We start from the raw sequence: 19,001 nt of genomic DNA on the forward strand, positions 1-19,001 counted from the left end.
TTAAGCTTAAACCGGTTTGCGATGAATTGGAGCTTAAACCGGTTTGCGATGAATTGGAGCTTAAGCCGGTTCTGGGTGAATTTGAACTTTAAACCGCTTCACCATGAATTGGAGCTTAAAACGGCTCTCGATGAATTTGAGCCTAAACCGGTTCTTTGTGAGTTTGAGCTGAAACCGGTTCTTGATGAATTTCAGAATGCGACTCCTTCTGAGTAGCTTGTAGAGGACCGAGGGAGAAGAGTCTTCACACATTACTCAGTATGAGTGATATACGTACTTGTAATATCATCCCATTGAGTCTTGCGGCAACCTGCCGATGGCCGTGGGATTCCCCTGGGCTCTACCCGCTTCCCTCCGACCATAATGCTGGCTGCCGTCGTATAAATGAAATATTCTTGAGTACGGCGTAAAATGCCAATCAAATAAATAAATAAATAGTTCAGGATTAATAGCATTTCACATCATTTTGCCTGGGAAAAGTTCGCAACACTCAATCTCAGATCCAATATTATATTGCCACAATTACTGAGAATCATTTGTACCTAATGGTACATTTATCCAACACTTTCCCTCATATAATAGTAGGTATATCGAATATACATTACACACATATCAAATACCCCATACACCAAATATAACATGAACCCAATGCCACGTCATTGCTGATATAATATCCATCCAGCATGGGCTCAACGCCATCTCAAGGCTGTACTATGCGGCATTCACTATAATTAGTGTTTTCTATACCTTTGCGCAAATAACAAAAGTCAATTACACTTTCATTTGTATAGAAAAAACTAAGGATGTACTGTGCATTTCAATCATGGCTTGATGTATACAATTATGTGTCTTTGGACACAATCTAAACTCGGGTATAAATGGAAATAATTATATACTCCTCGCAGAGAGAAACAGCTGTTCAAGGAATATGGTGACGTCAATATGCCGTGTGTGTCGCGTGCGGGAGGCCGCATGTCGTCTGCTTCTTCAGTGGAAATCTAAATAATTAATGAGCATTGTATCATCGAGGGCTGAGAAATGTTCGAAAAGGATCTTTATGGTACAGCGATAGCTTACACTCTATTAGCCACATAGGAAGACAACCTGTAGGCGTAGTGTTGTAAAATGGCAGTTTGTCCGCCTTTTCGTCGCCAACAGGCCATAACGGCTTATGGATCCATTTGGTCTAATCAAGACCGGGCCAAGCCAGAATTCTTCATCTGAAGTTTTATGAGACAGGACAATGAGAAATGTACAGTGAGTTGTTAAATGAACGATTTGCTGAAAGACTCATGGGTTGTTTTTGCTGTTAGGTTAGCTGTATGACTGTACTTAGGCCTATTTATTTTTTAAGTTTAGCTTAAGACCATTAATGGCTGCATTTTGCTTACTCAAAATTATTTTATTGTTGTTAAACGCCATACTCATGAATTGTTCACTACTACTCTTGTAGTCAGTTTTATTAGTGGAGGAAACTCTAGTGACAGGGGTAAAATACTGACCCTTTGCCATGTTGCTGACGAACTTTTGCATATGTGACGGTCTGTGTAGGCCTAGGCCGTATTTTTGGAAGGTAGGGTGTCTTCAGTGGATGTCAGACTGCGCAAATCAAATGAGCAGTGTTTAAGGCTAACTAAACGACTGCTCCTTGTTATACCAATGTCCTGCGAACAAACAAATGAAACTCTATGCTAACTCCCTGACCATGGCTGGGTTTGAACGTGCGCATGGTATCTACTAGCCAAGGACAGAGACACGGCCGCTCCCCACTCTCAGTACTACGTTTCTTGACTGTGTATTTGCTTCTGTTCACTCAGCACCTCGTTGCATGGCTAGATGATGATTCCTGATAGATGTTTTAGTTGTTTCTGAATTTGCAAAGTGATTTATTTTTGAATTTTTAAATTGGTGTTTTACGTCGCACCAAAGAATATATCACTTACACGACAGCGGCTATAGCATTATGGCGGGAGGAGCCCGGGAGTCCGGGGAAACCCCACGACCATTCGCATGTTGCTGTCAGACCTTTCAACCAACAACCGGAGAGAAATTGCAAAGTATAATATGACGGTCATTTAACTAGTTGTGTTTGAACTTTAGTTGTTTCATCTCAGTTTATCATTAGACAGTACCTTGTGAAAAATAACAGATATATAAACGACTATAACATGGAGAGTAAAACCAAGCAGTCACACGTAACCGGTGAAATACAAGCCTTTTATCAATTTATCTTCAGACATGCTGGGTTTTATTCTAACTCTATATGTATGTATCCCCCTGGCTTAAGCTGAATTCGGTATAAAAGAACACAGTGATGTTAAGAAATAATCATTAAGATATTATGCGGAAGGCACGTGTATAGTTTTAGTTTGTCTTGCAAATGCATGGGTCTTGGCTTTTACTGATTTGTAATGTGTTCAACGAGATAGTGTAAAACCTTTAACTATGACTTAGCAATGTATATACTACAGAAATATGATTTATAACGGATTCGTTATAGCTGAAATCACTGAAGGTTTCCAAAGAAATATTGCTGCACACTTTGTTGTTTTAGTTATAATGTGGATTATCGTATACACACGAAAAAGGAAGGATATGGAAAATGGTCGTCGGAGTAACACTGATTCCAGGTGCACCAAGTTTCGTTTTAAACTGAAAAAACTCGAGCTAATCCACAACAGCCGATAATTCATTAGACTTATTCTGTCAATAAGCTAAAAAAAATGCTTATTTTTTTATATATATATTACACAATTACACAATGTTTATGAATTTCAAAGTAGGTGACAGTTAAAGAGGTTTGTGCAAGAACGTTAATAAACATGGATGACGTATCCAAAGAGACTTCAAGCGTTTACTTGTGCCAAGTAAAATGTTACTGACAGAAAATATCAGGGTCTCCGGGGTGAATTTCAGCCCTGTAGGCTTGGTTTAAAAGAGTCAGAATAAGTTCAAATCTTGTAAAAAAAAGACTTTTGCTCTCAATAGGATATGGGGCTCTAAATGTGTTCCGAATTACATTTGACAGTGCTTGAATTGTTTGACAGTGTTGCTGTAGTTAAATATTTAACACATACTGTTAAGGGCGTACTGTATATAGCTGAAATGCTGCTAATGAGGCGTTAATCCCCTAACATTCATTCATTTAAAGCAAGTAGGCATGGACTCGCCCTGCCACAAGAACACACAAAACATATACACACGTATCACATGGTGGAAGTGTATACTTTTTAAAATTTAATCTGCGAATTCTCCTAATGCAAACTATCTCATGACACAAGACAGCTATAACGTAAACTGATTTCACCCTTACACATTAGATGCTTGGCTACGCTATTTCTGCTTCACATCAGTATTTAACATTACTCTGATCACATAACGACGTGTACTGCTTACAGCGCTGGCGCCACTCTCTACCCTTGCATTACGTCACTGCCACACTAGACTAATTTCACCTTTTGCAACTCTGGTCTTCTTTAGGCTTAGCCACACTACTAATGTTCCCACGCAGAACTAATATCACTAATATATATCGATAAACTTACTTAAGTGTCCTTTCAAATCAAAGTTGTCCATATATATTCTAGATGAAGAGATAAAACATTAATACAAGACTTAAATTACAACTAAGCAGTAATTTCGTTTTTTTTTTTAACACTGCCTACCTCATCAAAGTGACCTCAGTGACCTTGGCGTTGTTCAAGATTTTTGCACAAAATTTGCAAGAGGTTGGGACGATGCAAAGCCAGCCGTTGTTAAGAGTATGAGTGTCTTAGTAGCAGGTCGTTATCATTGCCCACGTAATAATGTAATATCGATCCAAGGAAATATGTGTACACGTATCATGTACAAGGCACCACACATGACACCGTCCTTAGCTGAAAGCTGTACTAGTATAGACCCCGGGCGTTATTTCAACTTTTGGGAGCTGAGAAGCCCGCGTCCTAAAGCAACTTTTTGCCACTGATCTGTTTTATTCTTCCATTCACTAACCTGGAACTCGGTCTTTTCGAGTATGCTGTCTTCAGCATCTTAAAGATGTATCGTGGTACAAAAATTTTCCCTTTAATCTCGCTATTTACCTCATAAAGAGGTGACATAAATTCAGAATTCCTCTAAGATAACCTGATTTTGTCGCGTACAGCTTTGGCACTTTAAGGACAGGCCAGGCAATAGGTCCCGGCTTGTGAGTGTAAAGATTCAGAGTGGTTGATGTGGAAGGTAAGCTCAGGATATGGAAAAATAGTCTCAGAGATAACATATCAGCAGCTTCCATGCAGAAGTATACAACTTCCTAGGTTTTACAATGGACAAGATATGCAGTTCTATGCCAGTAACGCGACAGGACGTTGATTAGGATGCAATTACTAGAACTACGTCTAATGTAGTAATGTACTCTCAAAAGCAAATGAGTACCGTTTTTTACACGTGATTGTGTAACTTGTGATGTAAATAATATGTGCATCATAGGTGTACAATTTGCGTCACAAAAATGATGTATGCAAGGTACACATGAATGTTTCCGTGCAAATTTGTCATCATTAAAGGGAAAGACAGCACCTAACAAATGTTTATGCCCATTGAAAGACTACCATTCAAAGTATCTTAAACATGCATTAAATATTTTTTTAAGATTTTTTTTGCAACCCAGTAAAAGGTTTAATGCAAGTCCGTCTGCACACAGCTTCAGCACGTCTCCATTACGCAGGGCAAGGTGACGTCACGTTTACTCTAGCTACTCTAGCGCCGAAGGTATTTTCCGAACAATTGTCTAAGCAGTAGCCTATAGCAGAGTTGTGGACTTCGGCGATTAAGGCCCAAGCGATAAATAGCTTTCAAGGAAATTGGACATATTGTGTATAAGGCTATTTCTTCCACAGCTTGAACTGTTGATACAGCAGGCCTACCATATAATTTACAAGGAATTCCAATAACCATGTTTAAATAGCTTACAGATGCAAGACCGTAGTACATCTGGTTCTGGACGTAGCCTACGGAGGGGTTTGGTGGTGATTAACATTTTGAACCCAATTCAGATGTTTACAAAATTACAATAAGATTGTGGTACAAATAGATTCATGCTCAATTCTGAAACAAATGTAAATAATTCTAAGCACCACAGAGGCTGCATGATGTACGCAATAGAATGTCGCTGGATTTTATGCTTCAATTTTGTAAGGATGGCTTCAAAGATGAGAGCACTGCTGACGTAGTTATCGCGGGCGTCAAAGAAAGCACCTCGGCTTGAACAATTCCATAAAACAGAAAAAACATCCCATTTAACTTCTTCAATTCGAATAAATGGAGACAAAAAAAATACATCATAAGCTTTAATTAATTTAAAGCGTTGTTCGGTGAGATGCCGTCCTCTCATTCCCACAAATCTTCAACATCCCGGGTAAATTTAGCAGTGTCTCTCATATTTGTTATTTAGAAACTGCTGACTAAACGCTCAAATGAACGACAAAAAATCTATTTGTATAACGTGACAAAGTAGGCCTAGAGTCTATTGGCTGATGAATGCGGTTTGAACCGAGATGGTATGTTGCTGTACTTACTGTCTGACATAATTTATCATACCGTCGTTGAATATTACACGGCTTGTAAATCAACTGATTTTACGTCTGTGGTGGTTCGTAAATGACACAAACCTGTCCCACAGTTAACTGTGTGTGAAATGGACATTTCGACTACTGGTTACTAAATCGTTGTAAATGATCTCCAAATGAAGTTTTATGCAGTAGTTCTGTGTTATCGGCGACGTCACAGCTTAAGACGTGCAATGATAGCAACGTGTTCGCTTGGATAAAATTCTCAAGATGGCTGCCTCGATTCACACCAGCCATTTGTGCAGTAGGCCTACTGTCATTTTGTTCTTCATGTTGTTCAGTGAAATCTCATTAAATAAATGAAATGTGATACTTTTGAGAAAGCTTGAGTAGCCTGCTTTCGATTGAAGTATGATTTAGCCAGTTGCTGTCTTGTCCTGTGCTACATATCTTGTGTAGTTTGTTTATAACACAATTGCTTTTAGAGAGTAATCTATTTCTAGTCACGCTCATTGTTCTGTGGATGCACACGATGCAATTGGATAAAAAGTAGGCGACATGCAGAGACAAATTGGACGGGAGAAGGGCTGCTTAAATAATTAAATATGAATTTCGTTGCCAAAAGGGATAGTTCTCAACTATAGCGCAATCGATCAACTCTGCGACATGCGCAGTTTGTTCATAAATACATTTAGTTCTCCATGGTATGCTGAAATCAGCAGATGGATCCTGTGAAAAGAAAATTGTCGGGATCCCAAGCTGCAAGCAACGCTAAATCCCGCTAGGGCTATACTGTGCTGTATGAATTACTTACATATACTTATGAAAAACTGCTGCCAGAATACAGATGCTTTGTCTAAATCGGATCGCAACAGGAAAGCACGACTCAGACGAGTGCTCTACTTGTTCTTCAGATAATTTCCGTTATTTATTCCAGCCAACACGTGATAAGATCCGCCAGCAGCGTGTGGATGGTCGTGGGTTTCCCCAGGGCTCTGTATGGTTTCCACCCGTCATAATGCTGGTCGCTGCCGTATAAGTGAAATATTCCTGAGTGCGGCGTAAACACCAATCAAATAAATATGTAACTAAATAAAGCCAACGTACTCATGTTAAATTTCATGGAGTGACAAGAGGCATGATAACATTTTGAAGGCTAGTAAACAACCACAAACGATCTAAACTGATTTGCTTTAGGTTGGGGCCACCTGTACTTCTGAGCCTTTTTAATGGTACATTAAAGAAAACTCCAAAATAAAGTATTCATCACATGAAAGGCCAATAAACACTGTCCAGGAAAATAGTATGATTCAGTTTTTATAGAAATTTTCTAACCGGCTAAAAATGGCATGCATTTAATAGCGCTATTATTTAGCGGTTAGGGCCCTAGTGCAGCGTAATGACCCAGGAACCTCTCACCAATTCGGTCGCCGTGAGTTCAAGTTCAGCTCATGCTGGATTCCTCTCCGGCCGCACGTGGGAAGGTCTGGTAAGAACCTGCGGATGGTCGTGTGCTTCCCCCGGGCTCTCCCCGGTTTCCTCCCACCATATGTAATGCTGGCCGCCTTCGTATAATTGAAATATTCTTGAGTACCGCGTACAACACCAATCAAATAAATAAATAAATAAATAAAATGCGTTTAAAACATAGGATTCTATCTTGGTTTGTTGGGGCCCGGAGGGTATCATGTACTTTAGTATGTTCTTTGCCTTTAAGAAAAAGGCTAGTCAAGGGAGATAACTTTGGTGGTTTATAGGAACAAGTTAGCATCAATGCAATAAATAGTCCAGGTATTTTCGAGTAAATGAAGAAATGGCCGATGTGCGGTCATAAGCCACCACGCATGCGCATTTCAAAACTGCACCCGGCCCTGAAGAACAAGAATACCATCCCCAGAAACCAAAACAGGAACAGTGCACCGGCGCCGTCGGTCCTCCAATAGGGCTCCACGTCGTACGTGTGTGGGGTTTTTTTTCAGCTTAGAGGAAAGAAATCTATGTAAAATCAAATTTTCTGTATTTACCCAAAATGGCTTAAATTATAGCCTTTGTGTATATGTCGGACTCGTGCCTGTTTTAGACAGAATCTTAATCATGGATGTATCTGATATACACCCTAGCATAAAATGTTCCCGCCATTTCAGTATTAAACAATGCTACAACTGAGTCCGATCACGCGACCTTGTTTGTTAAAGGCTAGATATCTCATTTGAAAAATTGTCAATGGACTATCAGGACAGCAAGATCCAACAGGATGGAATTTACGGGACAAACGTTGACAGATACGCAATGCGTGTCTTTATTATACTCAGTAGATCATGCATGGATTGTGCCGAAGCGCGTCGAAGTCGGCAGATGCGAGACGTAATTCTATACTTTAGCTTCGATAGCTTTCCTCTGGGGACGAATGAATTTCGATCCGTACAGGCCCTATATATACATACATATATGACCAGAAAAGCTTACCTCTTTGCTGGAACAAACACAAATCGATGTACGATCGAGCAAAGAAGATTGGCATCGATCGTCTGGCAATGTAAGTAAGCTATATTCACTCTGCTCAATTTGTCAGCCCGACTTAAAAACCCACAGGCCGTCGATATCTTTTTCTATTACAATCCCAAGCAAACAGTAATGGCTATATGGAACGTGGGTCTCATACAGGAGGACCCACGTCGTTAAAGAAAAAAAACATATACTGAGCTATAATACGGTTGGGTGGGGCAGTAAAATAGTGTGACGCAAAGCACCAGGAACGGGACGATCGAAGTCCTTTTGTTTGGAAATGATTATGGCCTTTCCTGTATTACATAAGTTTTCTGAGAAATGTAAAAATTAACTGAATCGTGATTAAGGGCTGCTCTATTTCTGGTCTATAATCAAAATATATACACAGTCCAACTGGCTGGAGGCAAGTTTCCTTACCGCTTTCTTAATGCCAGGGAAACATCGATTTGGACTTGACGAACGAAACACTGTAACTCACTATCCTTTTTACATCGACTGGTATTGCCATTACAGGTACATGTATCAATCCATGACTATATATATATATATATATATATATATATATATATATATACACGCTTATATTACGCTAAATAGTAGAATAGAGAAGCGGTTGCAGATGCCTGCACTAAATGGTGGCAGATGCCTACACTAAATTGTATTTATTTACTTGACTGGTGTTTTACATTATACTCCAGAATGTTTTACTTAGACGACGACGGCTCTAAATGTAGGTAGGTGTGTATATATCTATAATATCTATATAGAGATATCAACAATAATAACAAATGCTTACTGACTGGCCATAGAGAGCATGTGCGCTCGACTCAAAATGTCTAGGTCCAAAAGTATGATAAATTCCAGTATATGTGCATTTGCTGGGAAATCTGCAGTGATATATAATTTCTGAGGATTGTCTTATTTTAGGAAATTCACTGGGGCATAACACAATCCAAAACTCAGAACAGTCATAAGTAGTTGCTGTTGTACTAAGTTTGTTTTCATTTGGTGTCTGCACTGTTGGTGCAGCCATCTTGTTTAGCCACCTAATAGAGGCTGGGGTGCTAGGATGGGATTAACAACAAGGGTCATCAAGGGCAATAGATGCCAAGGCGGAGTTAATCCATATCAGATGTGCTGCCACCTCACTTACATACACTGAGGCAATACACATGTCTGTAGCTACTGGAGCCTGGAATGGTCAGCTGAAACAAAGGAATTCTTCTTGACCATGTGTTAACCAATGAAAGATGAACTATCTGCTTTGGGAGATGGCAGATCAAGTTAAACATAGACAGAGGCTAGAAGTTGATACTTATAATCCTTATTTTCCAGATTAAGTTAATAACAGTGGTTACTTTTTACAACTAGTAAACTTTAATGGGTTAATAGCTTCAATGTGGAAGTTTACCCCTAACTAACACAGCTAACCAAATATTTTCACTGTAAACAGGTTGATGGCTGTGTGTATCTCTTTGTAGAGAATGGCTAACAAAAGCAATACTAACTTAAATTAATTAAGAAGATGTGAATAATCTATCCTATATGGCACAGTCAGTCAAGTGCAACAACAATAACATAATTCAGTTTAGGGAAGTGTTCTGAGACAACAAGGGTTAAATTCTTACCTCGGTGAAATGTATCAAAATAGACTGGTTGAGATCTTGGCAAAACAAGATCCTTTGTAGGAGGGAATGAGGCTAAAGCAAAAGGCCACATGACAAGGCTAGGGTGTGAGGCTAGGGTGTGGAGATCATGTGACCTCCCACCCCTTCTCAGAGAGTAAGGAGAGTAATTCTCAAAATAAAACAAACACAACGGATGGCGTTGCAGTGGGTAAATACCACCAAATCTATATGAGCAGCACCTACCCAGGGGCTTCTTAATAACAAACCGGCAAAAGAATAAGTGTACATGTGTAAAATAAACATTTATTGTACATATGACAAAAATGTGTATACATACGGTAGGTGGAATTCCTTTCTACATTTGTGGAAATCTTGTGGACATATAAGGTGCAAATAAAATTGTATTTTGCATATGTTTGAAAGATTTATACCTAATAAGTATAAAAGATTTCCACACATGTACAAATAAACTGAGGCTTTTACACATTTGCACAAATTATTATACATATGTACAAAAGAATCGGATATAGGCCCCTATGCACCTGTGTTGTTTCACACGTTTTATGAGAGCACGAACTATACCAAAAGGTATATAAATGTACTGGTAGTCCAATAGGGCTATGTATATATTGGCCTTCTGATACAACACCAGTCAGTATCTAGTAATCAAGGTAAATTGTTAATGATTGCTTTCGGATTATCTGGCTGATTTTAGCTGAAAATTAGGTCTACATGTACACCAGGGAAAGCCTTGGAAGATTGTATTCCAATGCTCTTCCCAGATCACTCCCAGTCCACCCAATATTATATCTAGCTTATCATAAAATATGAACCACTAGGCCTATATATGCGGTTTATGCTTTAGGGTTTATGCTTTAGGTTATATGTATAAATATAAATCATGTACATATCTATTTTGCCCACATGTCTTTTTCCGTGAATATGTAGGCCTATGCACGGCATTCCTCAGGCCACCACTACAGCAGATGCACTGAATTTATTCAATCCACGACAAAGGCCGCTGCAGCCACTTTGTCCATTATTTCCCACTTCAGCAAACTTTATAGAATTAAAATCTTAAAAGCGATAAATTCGCCTACTCAGCCAGGTAGTAATATCAAGTATGAAATCAACATAGGCCGACAAATGCATACTTGTACGCATACATGTAGCCGTCCATAAATGCAGCGTGAAGAGCTCTCTTGCGTGGAGGGTTATTTAGTGTCTAGGTTTGACAAGTGCCCCCCGGACGAAAACTGATGGTTAATATTTGATTTTCTTTCCTGGTGCGGTGTCTCCGTCATCTGAGGGTATTCTAGGCATAGATCAAAGGACCTTCTGAAAGAGCAATCGATTGTCGCTTCTGGTAAGTCTTCTCAGCACCTAAAAACACTGACAACTTTATCGCAGACTGGAAAGGTGACGGAAAACAGGGCCCCAGTAATGGCTTTGCACAGTTTTTTTTTTTTAAATATATATTTTTATTTCGTAGGACACTAAACGTTTTAAAGTAGATTTTATTGTCATCATACATTGTCATTAATTTAAAAAAAACGTATCAGTGCAATGGATAAAAGAAAAATAATCCACTCGGATCAGGCTCCACATTGAAGTATAGTATGAGTATGGAAGGAGGAACAATTCGCCCAGTCAGCCAAACGAGCAGGCCAGACATAACTGCTGTGCCTTTCTACTCTGAATGGAATCTCCCGTGGCTATGCAGCCTTTGATGTTCAGTGTTTGATTTAGCCAGTACGCCAGCCAGGCTATAAAAGGTGAACTGCCAGGAAATGTATCCCATCATGCGCACTTACTTTGAGTAAAAAATGTCAACTCCAAATTCTGCGCACAGCAAAGATATAGTACAGTCATATTTTTTTTGCATCTAATTCATCATTTTAATCACATCTATATAACTATTACATCGGAAGATATAGTGTGTATAGGACAGTGATATTTATTCAGCTATCGAGAACATTTTCTAATATTTTGCTACTTTCCAGGGAGCTTAATACAATAAAATTATGTTTTCCAGTTAGCATTGGTTTGTGCGATGACAGGTTATGGGTCCCGGAGCTCAGTTTTTAAACAAATGATGATTGAAAATTGAGAAAATTGCCCATTCGCCTTATTAAAAAATATCCTAAATTGCTCATGTTTGAGTTCCATATAATCACATTTCCGCTCTACTAACGGTGTACTGTTTATAAAAAGATCAGGGAAATACTTAACTGAATTAGCCCATGTGGCTATTTAAGGCCTCATAAGCAGTTTCTTACCAAGTTTGATTTTTGTGAACAGTACATTCCTGTATTTCTCAAAAGCACTGATGGTCGACATAGGTGCACATGCATAGTCTCCGCTGTTTAAGAGAATTGCTAAAGAGGTTTAACAGCTGTTAATATATGCCTCTGCTGAATGTTCATTAGCTTCCTGCTAATGTTGATCTACATAAGTTGCAAACCGCTGGTTATGGAGATTTTGTAAATGCAGTATTCATTGTAGTGTAAGTACCATTGTATGGTGCATGGAGAACTTTATATGCACACAGTTTCCTACTGCTTTCTATGTGTACTAGTTAAATATTGGGAGGTATACACAGGGCTGTGTGAGGCTCACCTTACTGGCTAATCTTAAAAAGTCATATACAAAGGCATAAATGCACAGTGCCGGGCGCTACAAAAAGAAACAGGCGGTCGTAAGTTGGTGACATGTTGGTCAGTAACCAAGCAGTAATTCAGTACGATAAATAGTTTGAACAACTGTTAAAACCAAAAAAATGACAAAACTTTGGCCTTAATTTTGTTGAAAATGAATACGAAACAAGAACTTGACTTGTATATCGTCATTGTGAAACAATGCACCATGAGTTCGAGTGTGTTTTTGTTTATAATGTTAAATGAGTATGCTTTTAAAGATGATATTCCTAAAGAAATTGCCAATTTCTTCTGCTGCGATACATGAATCGAAGTGATCTGACATAGGTTATCCTATCTTCATTGTTCGCTTCCTGTACAGGAGGCCTAAGTTGTGAGCAAGCGATGATTGACTGGGAGCTTAGTACCTTTTACAACAGGTGTCAAAAGCTGCTGGTCTCGAGAATGCACGCTCTACAATTGACCATAGGGCAGACAGGTTAATCCCCTGTTAAAACAAAACCCAAGTTCTGCTAGTCGGTATCGTACATTGAACACTTTAAAGAGCCTGAATTGTTTCTTCTTCAATATAAACCTCCATGGTATAAGGCATTTGTCTTGGAATCTTGGCCCACCTGATGTATAATGCATTATGGTGGGGAGAGCGGGGACCTACGACCGTCTTGTTTGCTGATAGACCTTCCCAGGTAAGGCCGAAGTGGAAGCCAGCATGAGCTGAACTTGAACTCATAGTGATTAAGTTGGTGAGAGGCACCTTAAATGATGTCCCGTCAGGCAAACCACTCTTCCACAAAGTGAATGTGTGCTTTACCCCCTTGCAAGTTGTAGTCCAGTACAACTGGGCCGTATGTGCTCAGTATATAATGTAAAATTAAGGGAAAAGACAACAAATAATTTAATGATAAATAATATATACATATATACATGTGCATTTCTTTTTAACATTTTCACGTCATTCATATTAAATGCTATCAAGTGAGTTAATGTTTCAGATGGTGTTTTATCTTGCGGATACAGTATGTCTTAAATCTTGCGGATACAGTATGTCTTTTATCGTGTGGATAAAGTATGTCTTTTATCTTGCGAATGCAGTATGTCCTTTTAGGAAGCACTATGCTCATTGGTAACGTGCAGGTCTCACATCCTTATTCACATGAGGTGTGGGTTCAATCCTGGGAGGTGCCAGTGAGTTTAGAGGTTCATTTGGACATCCCTTGTTCACTTGGCGTCAATTACAATAAGCATCAGTTGCGATGTCCTTTCATTTGTTGAAGTCTACTTTGTGACGCAACAACTTCATAATTAAACTTTGATCACAGTTTTATAGTAGTTTATTACGAGTAAAGTTGTGACCAAAAAAAAAAAAAATGCCCTTGTGACTTCCGCCAATGAAATGTTCATATGTGACCTGCCAAGGTCAAGGACCTGTTGATATATCTTGGGCACTCATGTTTCCCCCACCAATAAAACTGACCACCATTTAAAGGCATACATGATCCAAGCAATGTGCGTTGACTTCCACTTTTTTTGTGTTTTGAAATCGTAAAACTAAATGTAATTTATTCATTATCATTATATTTTGAATGTGTGTAGGACTTTGCACAGTGAGCTGAGTGAAGTTTGAATAACATGAGTTATACTGCACAAAGTAGGTTAAATTCTTTACACTCCCTGCAGAACAACTTGTGGTACTTACCATTTATATCAATAGCGCCTTCCTTTTACTGTTCATATCAACAGTACCTTCCTTTTTCTATTTATATCCAAAGTGCCTTCACTTACAGTTAATATCAACAGTGCCTTCCTTTACTGTTTATATCAACAATGCCTGCCTTTTACTGTTTATATCATCAGTGCCTTCCCTTTACTGTTTATATCAACAGTGCTTTCCCTGTACTGTATGCCTTTTACTGTTTATATCAACAGTTCCTTCCCTTTACTGTTTATGTCAACAGTGCCTTCCCTTTACTGTCTGCCTTTTACTGTTTATATCAACAATGCCTTCCCTTTACTGTTTATATCAACAGTGCCTTCCCTTTACTGTCTGCCTTTTACTGTTTATATCAACAGTGCCTTCCCTTTACTGTTTATATCAGCAGTGCCTGTTGAACAAATTGATATAAAATGTCATTTGCATCATAGTTCACTGCCCCCATCTAATACCATAAGAACAATAACAAATCTGATATTAGATATAATATATTTTTTGTAGCTGTGACAAACATTTCAACTTTATTAATTTATATTCTACAACATGCTGGTTTAGACCTTAGGTTCAGTTTTATCAGGGCCTCCGTGGCAAAGGCCGTTAGCACATCAGTGTGGTGCAGTGACCCAGGAGCCTCTCACCAATGCAGTCGCTGTGAGTTCAAGTCCAGTTCATGGTGGCTTCCTCTCTAGCCATACATAGGAAGGTCTGCCAGCTACCTGCGGATGGTTTTGGGTTTCCCCTGGGCTCTGCTCAGTTTCCTCCCACTATAATGCTGGCTACTGTCATATGAGTGAAATATTCTTGAGTACAGCATAAAACACCAGTCAGATAAATAAATCAGTTTTATCAGTAGCATGTTGAACTCTGTTTTTGTAGATCTTGCAATGTTGAAGAATTTAAGAGATGAAAGTTATGTCTCCTTTTATGCAAAACGCATTGTTTTGGGGTGTTGCAAGGCTGCAGATTAGCAGCCTGACAAGCACATGGAATCCCATCTTGTCAGACATGAGCCATGTGATCCCTGGCAAACTTCGCATGTAAACAACATAGGGTATAGGGTTTAAAAGATGAAATAGGAGACTCATTTGTTATTTTGTTTGCAGGTGTTTGGTTGCTGTCTTCTCCGTCCAATGCCATCAATGTGGTACATCATGGAGAATGTACAACAAGCTCACCACCTGTCAGAGCGGTTGATAAGAGCCATTTGTAACTGGCACCACACCCAGGACGGACGAAATGACACCATAGAGGACGTGATCAACCAAGGGGCGGAGGTGAATCGTGTGCATGGTGGGTTGCTCCCCCTGCACTGTGCCGCAATGATTAGTGACAGCTACAGTCTCAGGTTACTTCTCCAAAAAGGTGCACAGGTAAGCTGTCAGTACTAGTAATTAGAGCTGTCATTCTGCAAAAGCTGTCAGAATTTTTGAGGTATTTTTGAGATGTGAGCTGATCAGTGTGTTTAGCTTGACAGTTTGGAACTTTGGTGAGTTCATGCGTTTAGATGGACACTTTAGGAAGGTGGACAAGTTCAGTGTATTAGTTGGACGGTTTGACAGTGCTTGTTCATATGTTTAGTGGGGGCATTGGGAACACAGTTGAGCTCATGTGTTTAAAAGGCTGGTTTATAAGATCGCAGGTGGGTTCTTGTGTTTAACTGGATAGTTTGGGAGCCCGAGTGAACTCATGTGTTTAGCGGGTCAGTTTAGAAGCAGAGATGAGGTCATGTGTTTAGAATGACAGTTTATGAGCACAGGTACATATAAATTCATGTCTTTAGCTTGACAGTTTTTGGAGCAACAGATGAGTTGATGTGTTTAGAATGACAGTTTATGAGCACAGGTTTAGCTAATTATTTAGGAGTCCTTATAAAGCTCTTGGGCTAAAGTAGGAAAGAGAACTTCATCCATTTATTTATTTATTCATTTATTTGATTGGTGTTTTAAACCATACTCAAGAATATTTCACTTATTATGGCATTATGGTGGGAGGAAACCGGGCAGAGCCTGGGGGAAACCCATGACCATCCACTGGTTGATTACAGACCTTCCCACTTACGGCCGGAGAGTAGGCCACCATGAGCTGGACTTGAACTCAAAACGACCGCATTGGTGAGAGGCTCCTGGGTCGTTACGCTGTGCTAGCGCGCTAACCAACTGAGCCACGACTTCATCCAATTATCAAAGTACTGTCAAATATGTGGATACCAATATGAGCTGTTCGGACTATATTGATCATGCATACTTGATGCCAGTGACATCACACATTTTCTACAAGAATAAAACACTTGTGGAATTTATCCGAATAATGTGTACCTTACTTGTAAAAAGAAATATGCGAATCTGGACATTGGTGACATAGATTATCAAAACTTTTGACAGCATTTAATTCCGTGAAAAAAAACCCCAGAGAATTCAAGAACTGTAATTCTTCAACCTTTTTGCATGTTTGCAAAGTTTTTATTCAGACATTCTGAAGGCATTATACTGTGTTGACTGATGTATGTATTCTGTGTAGACTTTTTGTGAAGCCCTGAAATTGGCCAATCCAACCAATTTTGTCTCCAAAATCAATTATAAATGTGCAAAAATTATGAGCACTGAACGTTTCTCTTTCATATGCGAAAGGAATTTGTGTAGATGTATTTTCAACTACAGTTTTAAATGGCTCTTCTACTGATTTAAATTTTCTGATTGATTGATTGTTTGACAATGATAGTTTGAATCAATCTGGCTTCTTTACCTTTTGTTTTCACCTTTTTTGTCTCTTTCTGTCAGGTGAACCTTGCTGACGGTTACGGCAGAATGGCGATCCACTACGCTGCTGAGAAAGATGTGGAATGTTTGGAGATTCTTCTGCAACATGGTGCTGATGTCAACAGCCCAGACCTTAATATGGACACACCACTTCACTGGGCCACATTTAAAAACCACCTGGGCACCGTCATGCTCCTGCTGCAGTGTGGTGCTAACCCTGATGCTGCGGATTACAACAACGACACGCCCCTGAGCTGGGCAGCACACAAGGGACACCTGGGTGTGATTCGGCTTCTGCTGGACTACAACGCCACAGTGGACGTCCGCAATCACAGCGGCCACACACCGCTACAAAGGGCAGCCTTCATGGTGGCTAGCGGCCTGAACTCTCACCAAGAAGATGCATGCTTGGACCTTCTAGTCAAGTCCTGCGGCCAGTTTGACGTTCGAGATGGTGATGGTCAAGTGATACGGCTGATAGCAGAGGATAATAAACTGACCGATGTCCTTGTGCCTCTATGTAACAGTCCTCGGACTCTGTCCAGTCTGTGCCGCTACCAGATACGCTCAAGTCTAGGCAAGAAATACTTGCCCAATGTGATCCCTAAGCTGCCTGTGCCTAGAAGCCTGGCTGCTTTCATTTCACTGCAGAGTTAAAAATATTTTATCTGTTATTGAAAGGTTACTGCCTGAGAAATGCGTCAATGTATGAAAGTTGTATTTGGTCCATTTCTGGAGTTCGCCTATCTTTGAATTTGGTCTATTTCTGGATTTGGTTCTGGATTTGGTTTTGGCCTAATTTCTGGATTTGGTTTTGGCCTAATTTCTGGATTTGGTTTTGGCCTAATTTCTGGATTTGGAATTGGTTTATTTCTGGATTTTGACATAGCCTGTGTCTGAAATCAGAAATGGTCAATTTCAAAATTGGGAATGGACATACTTCAGAAATTGGGTTCAGTCTACATTTGGGATTTTCAGTGGCCGATTTCTGGTTTTGGGTTTGTCATGGACTCCCTTCTAGATTTGGATTAGACTTGGATTGGACCCTTTTGTGGATTTAGATTAGATCCATTTCCGATGCTAGATGATGAGATTACAGTTCTGGCTGATACAACTCAGCTGTTTCCTTTTAGGGGTCAGTTTGTCATGAATGTGACCATTTATCGTACCTCAATACATTCACATGTGCATGTGAGATGAGTAGTTGACAGTTTATTGAGTTAACCAAAGGTAAGAACTAAATATGTCACCAACAGCATGATAGCAATTGTGAAACTATCAAGTATATGTATACTGTCTTTCCAACTTTCTCGTAGTAACTTACATTGCCTTGTGAAGCGATGCCATATGCAATCAGTGAAGACATGTGGATTGTTTAAAAAAGAGTTGAATGAGTTAAAATGTTTGATAAGCTTGCGGAGCTTTTAAACAAGGACACATCAGGTTATTTAGACTAGTATAGTTCATTAAAGTGCCTGTGAAGTTTTATAATTTTGTTTTCTTTCATAATCCTAATCAGAGCCTGTCTGACTGCGTGGATTTAGTTATATATTTGATTGGTGTTTTACGCTGTACTCAAGAATATTTCACTAATACTATGGCGGCCAACATTATGATGGGAGGAAACCGGGCAGAGTCCGGAGGAAACCCACAACCATCCGCAGGTTGCTGGCAGACCTTCCCACGTACGTTGGCTGTTTGGAGGAATGCATGCAAAGTAGTGTGTGAGAAAACATAGACTGTTGTTTCAGGCCTCCAAATCAGAAATCTCAAGTCCTATCATTTGTGAAAAACTTGTTTGAAATTTTAAAAAATTGAATGACCAATCAAAAAATTTCAGTGAAAAAATTTGTGGTTCTCATTTTGTTGCATTTTATAGTGTCAGCCATCCATGGCTCAGGGTTTATGATTTTAGTGCCAGTGCTATATTTGTAATTAAGGTATGTAGTGCCAGTGCCGTATTTGTATTTTAGGTATGTAGTACCATTGCTGTATTTGTGTTTTAGGTATGTAAATTTAAAGTACATATATTAAAGAATTATTATATTTAAAGAAGAGTGGGAGGTGTCACAAACCAGTGATATCTGTGACGTCATATAATAGCGATGTCAGATAACAGTGATGTCAGTAAACAGCCAGTGACATCACAAACCAGTCATGTCATGTTCATGGGTCCGTATCACAAAGCACTT

General features: G+C 39.4%; 1 protein-coding gene across 1 annotated transcript; it reads left to right on the forward strand.

The window, feature by feature from the left end:
- The first annotated feature begins 10,920 nt into the window (after nucleotides 1-10,920).
- Nucleotides 10,921-17,466, forward strand: LOC135477000 (ankyrin repeat and SOCS box protein 8-like). The gene is made up of 3 exons (XM_064757147.1): nucleotides 10,921-11,051; nucleotides 15,157-15,423; nucleotides 16,831-17,466. The coding sequence occupies exons 2-3, from the start codon at nucleotides 15,184-15,186 to the stop codon at nucleotides 17,464-17,466; spliced, it is 876 nt and encodes a 291-aa protein (XP_064613217.1). The 5' UTR covers nucleotides 10,921-11,051; nucleotides 15,157-15,183.
- The last annotated feature ends 1,535 nt before the right edge of the window (nucleotides 17,467-19,001 follow it).

This window comes from Liolophura sinensis, chromosome 10 (genome assembly GCF_032854445.1).
Source record: "Liolophura sinensis isolate JHLJ2023 chromosome 10, CUHK_Ljap_v2, whole genome shotgun sequence".
Lineage (NCBI taxonomy): Eukaryota > Metazoa > Mollusca > Polyplacophora > Chitonida > Chitonidae > Liolophura > Liolophura sinensis.

Bases quoted from the DNA above. Each gene is read 5' to 3' on its own strand.
- LOC135477000 (XM_064757147.1), top strand. From the start codon at position 15,184: ATGCCATCAATGTGGTACATCATGGAGAATGTACAACAAGCTCACCAC. The intron at 15,424-16,830 runs GTAAGCTGTCAG...TCTTTCTGTCAG, and splicing joins TTCTCCAAAAAGGTGCACAG to GTGAACCTTGCTGACGGTTA.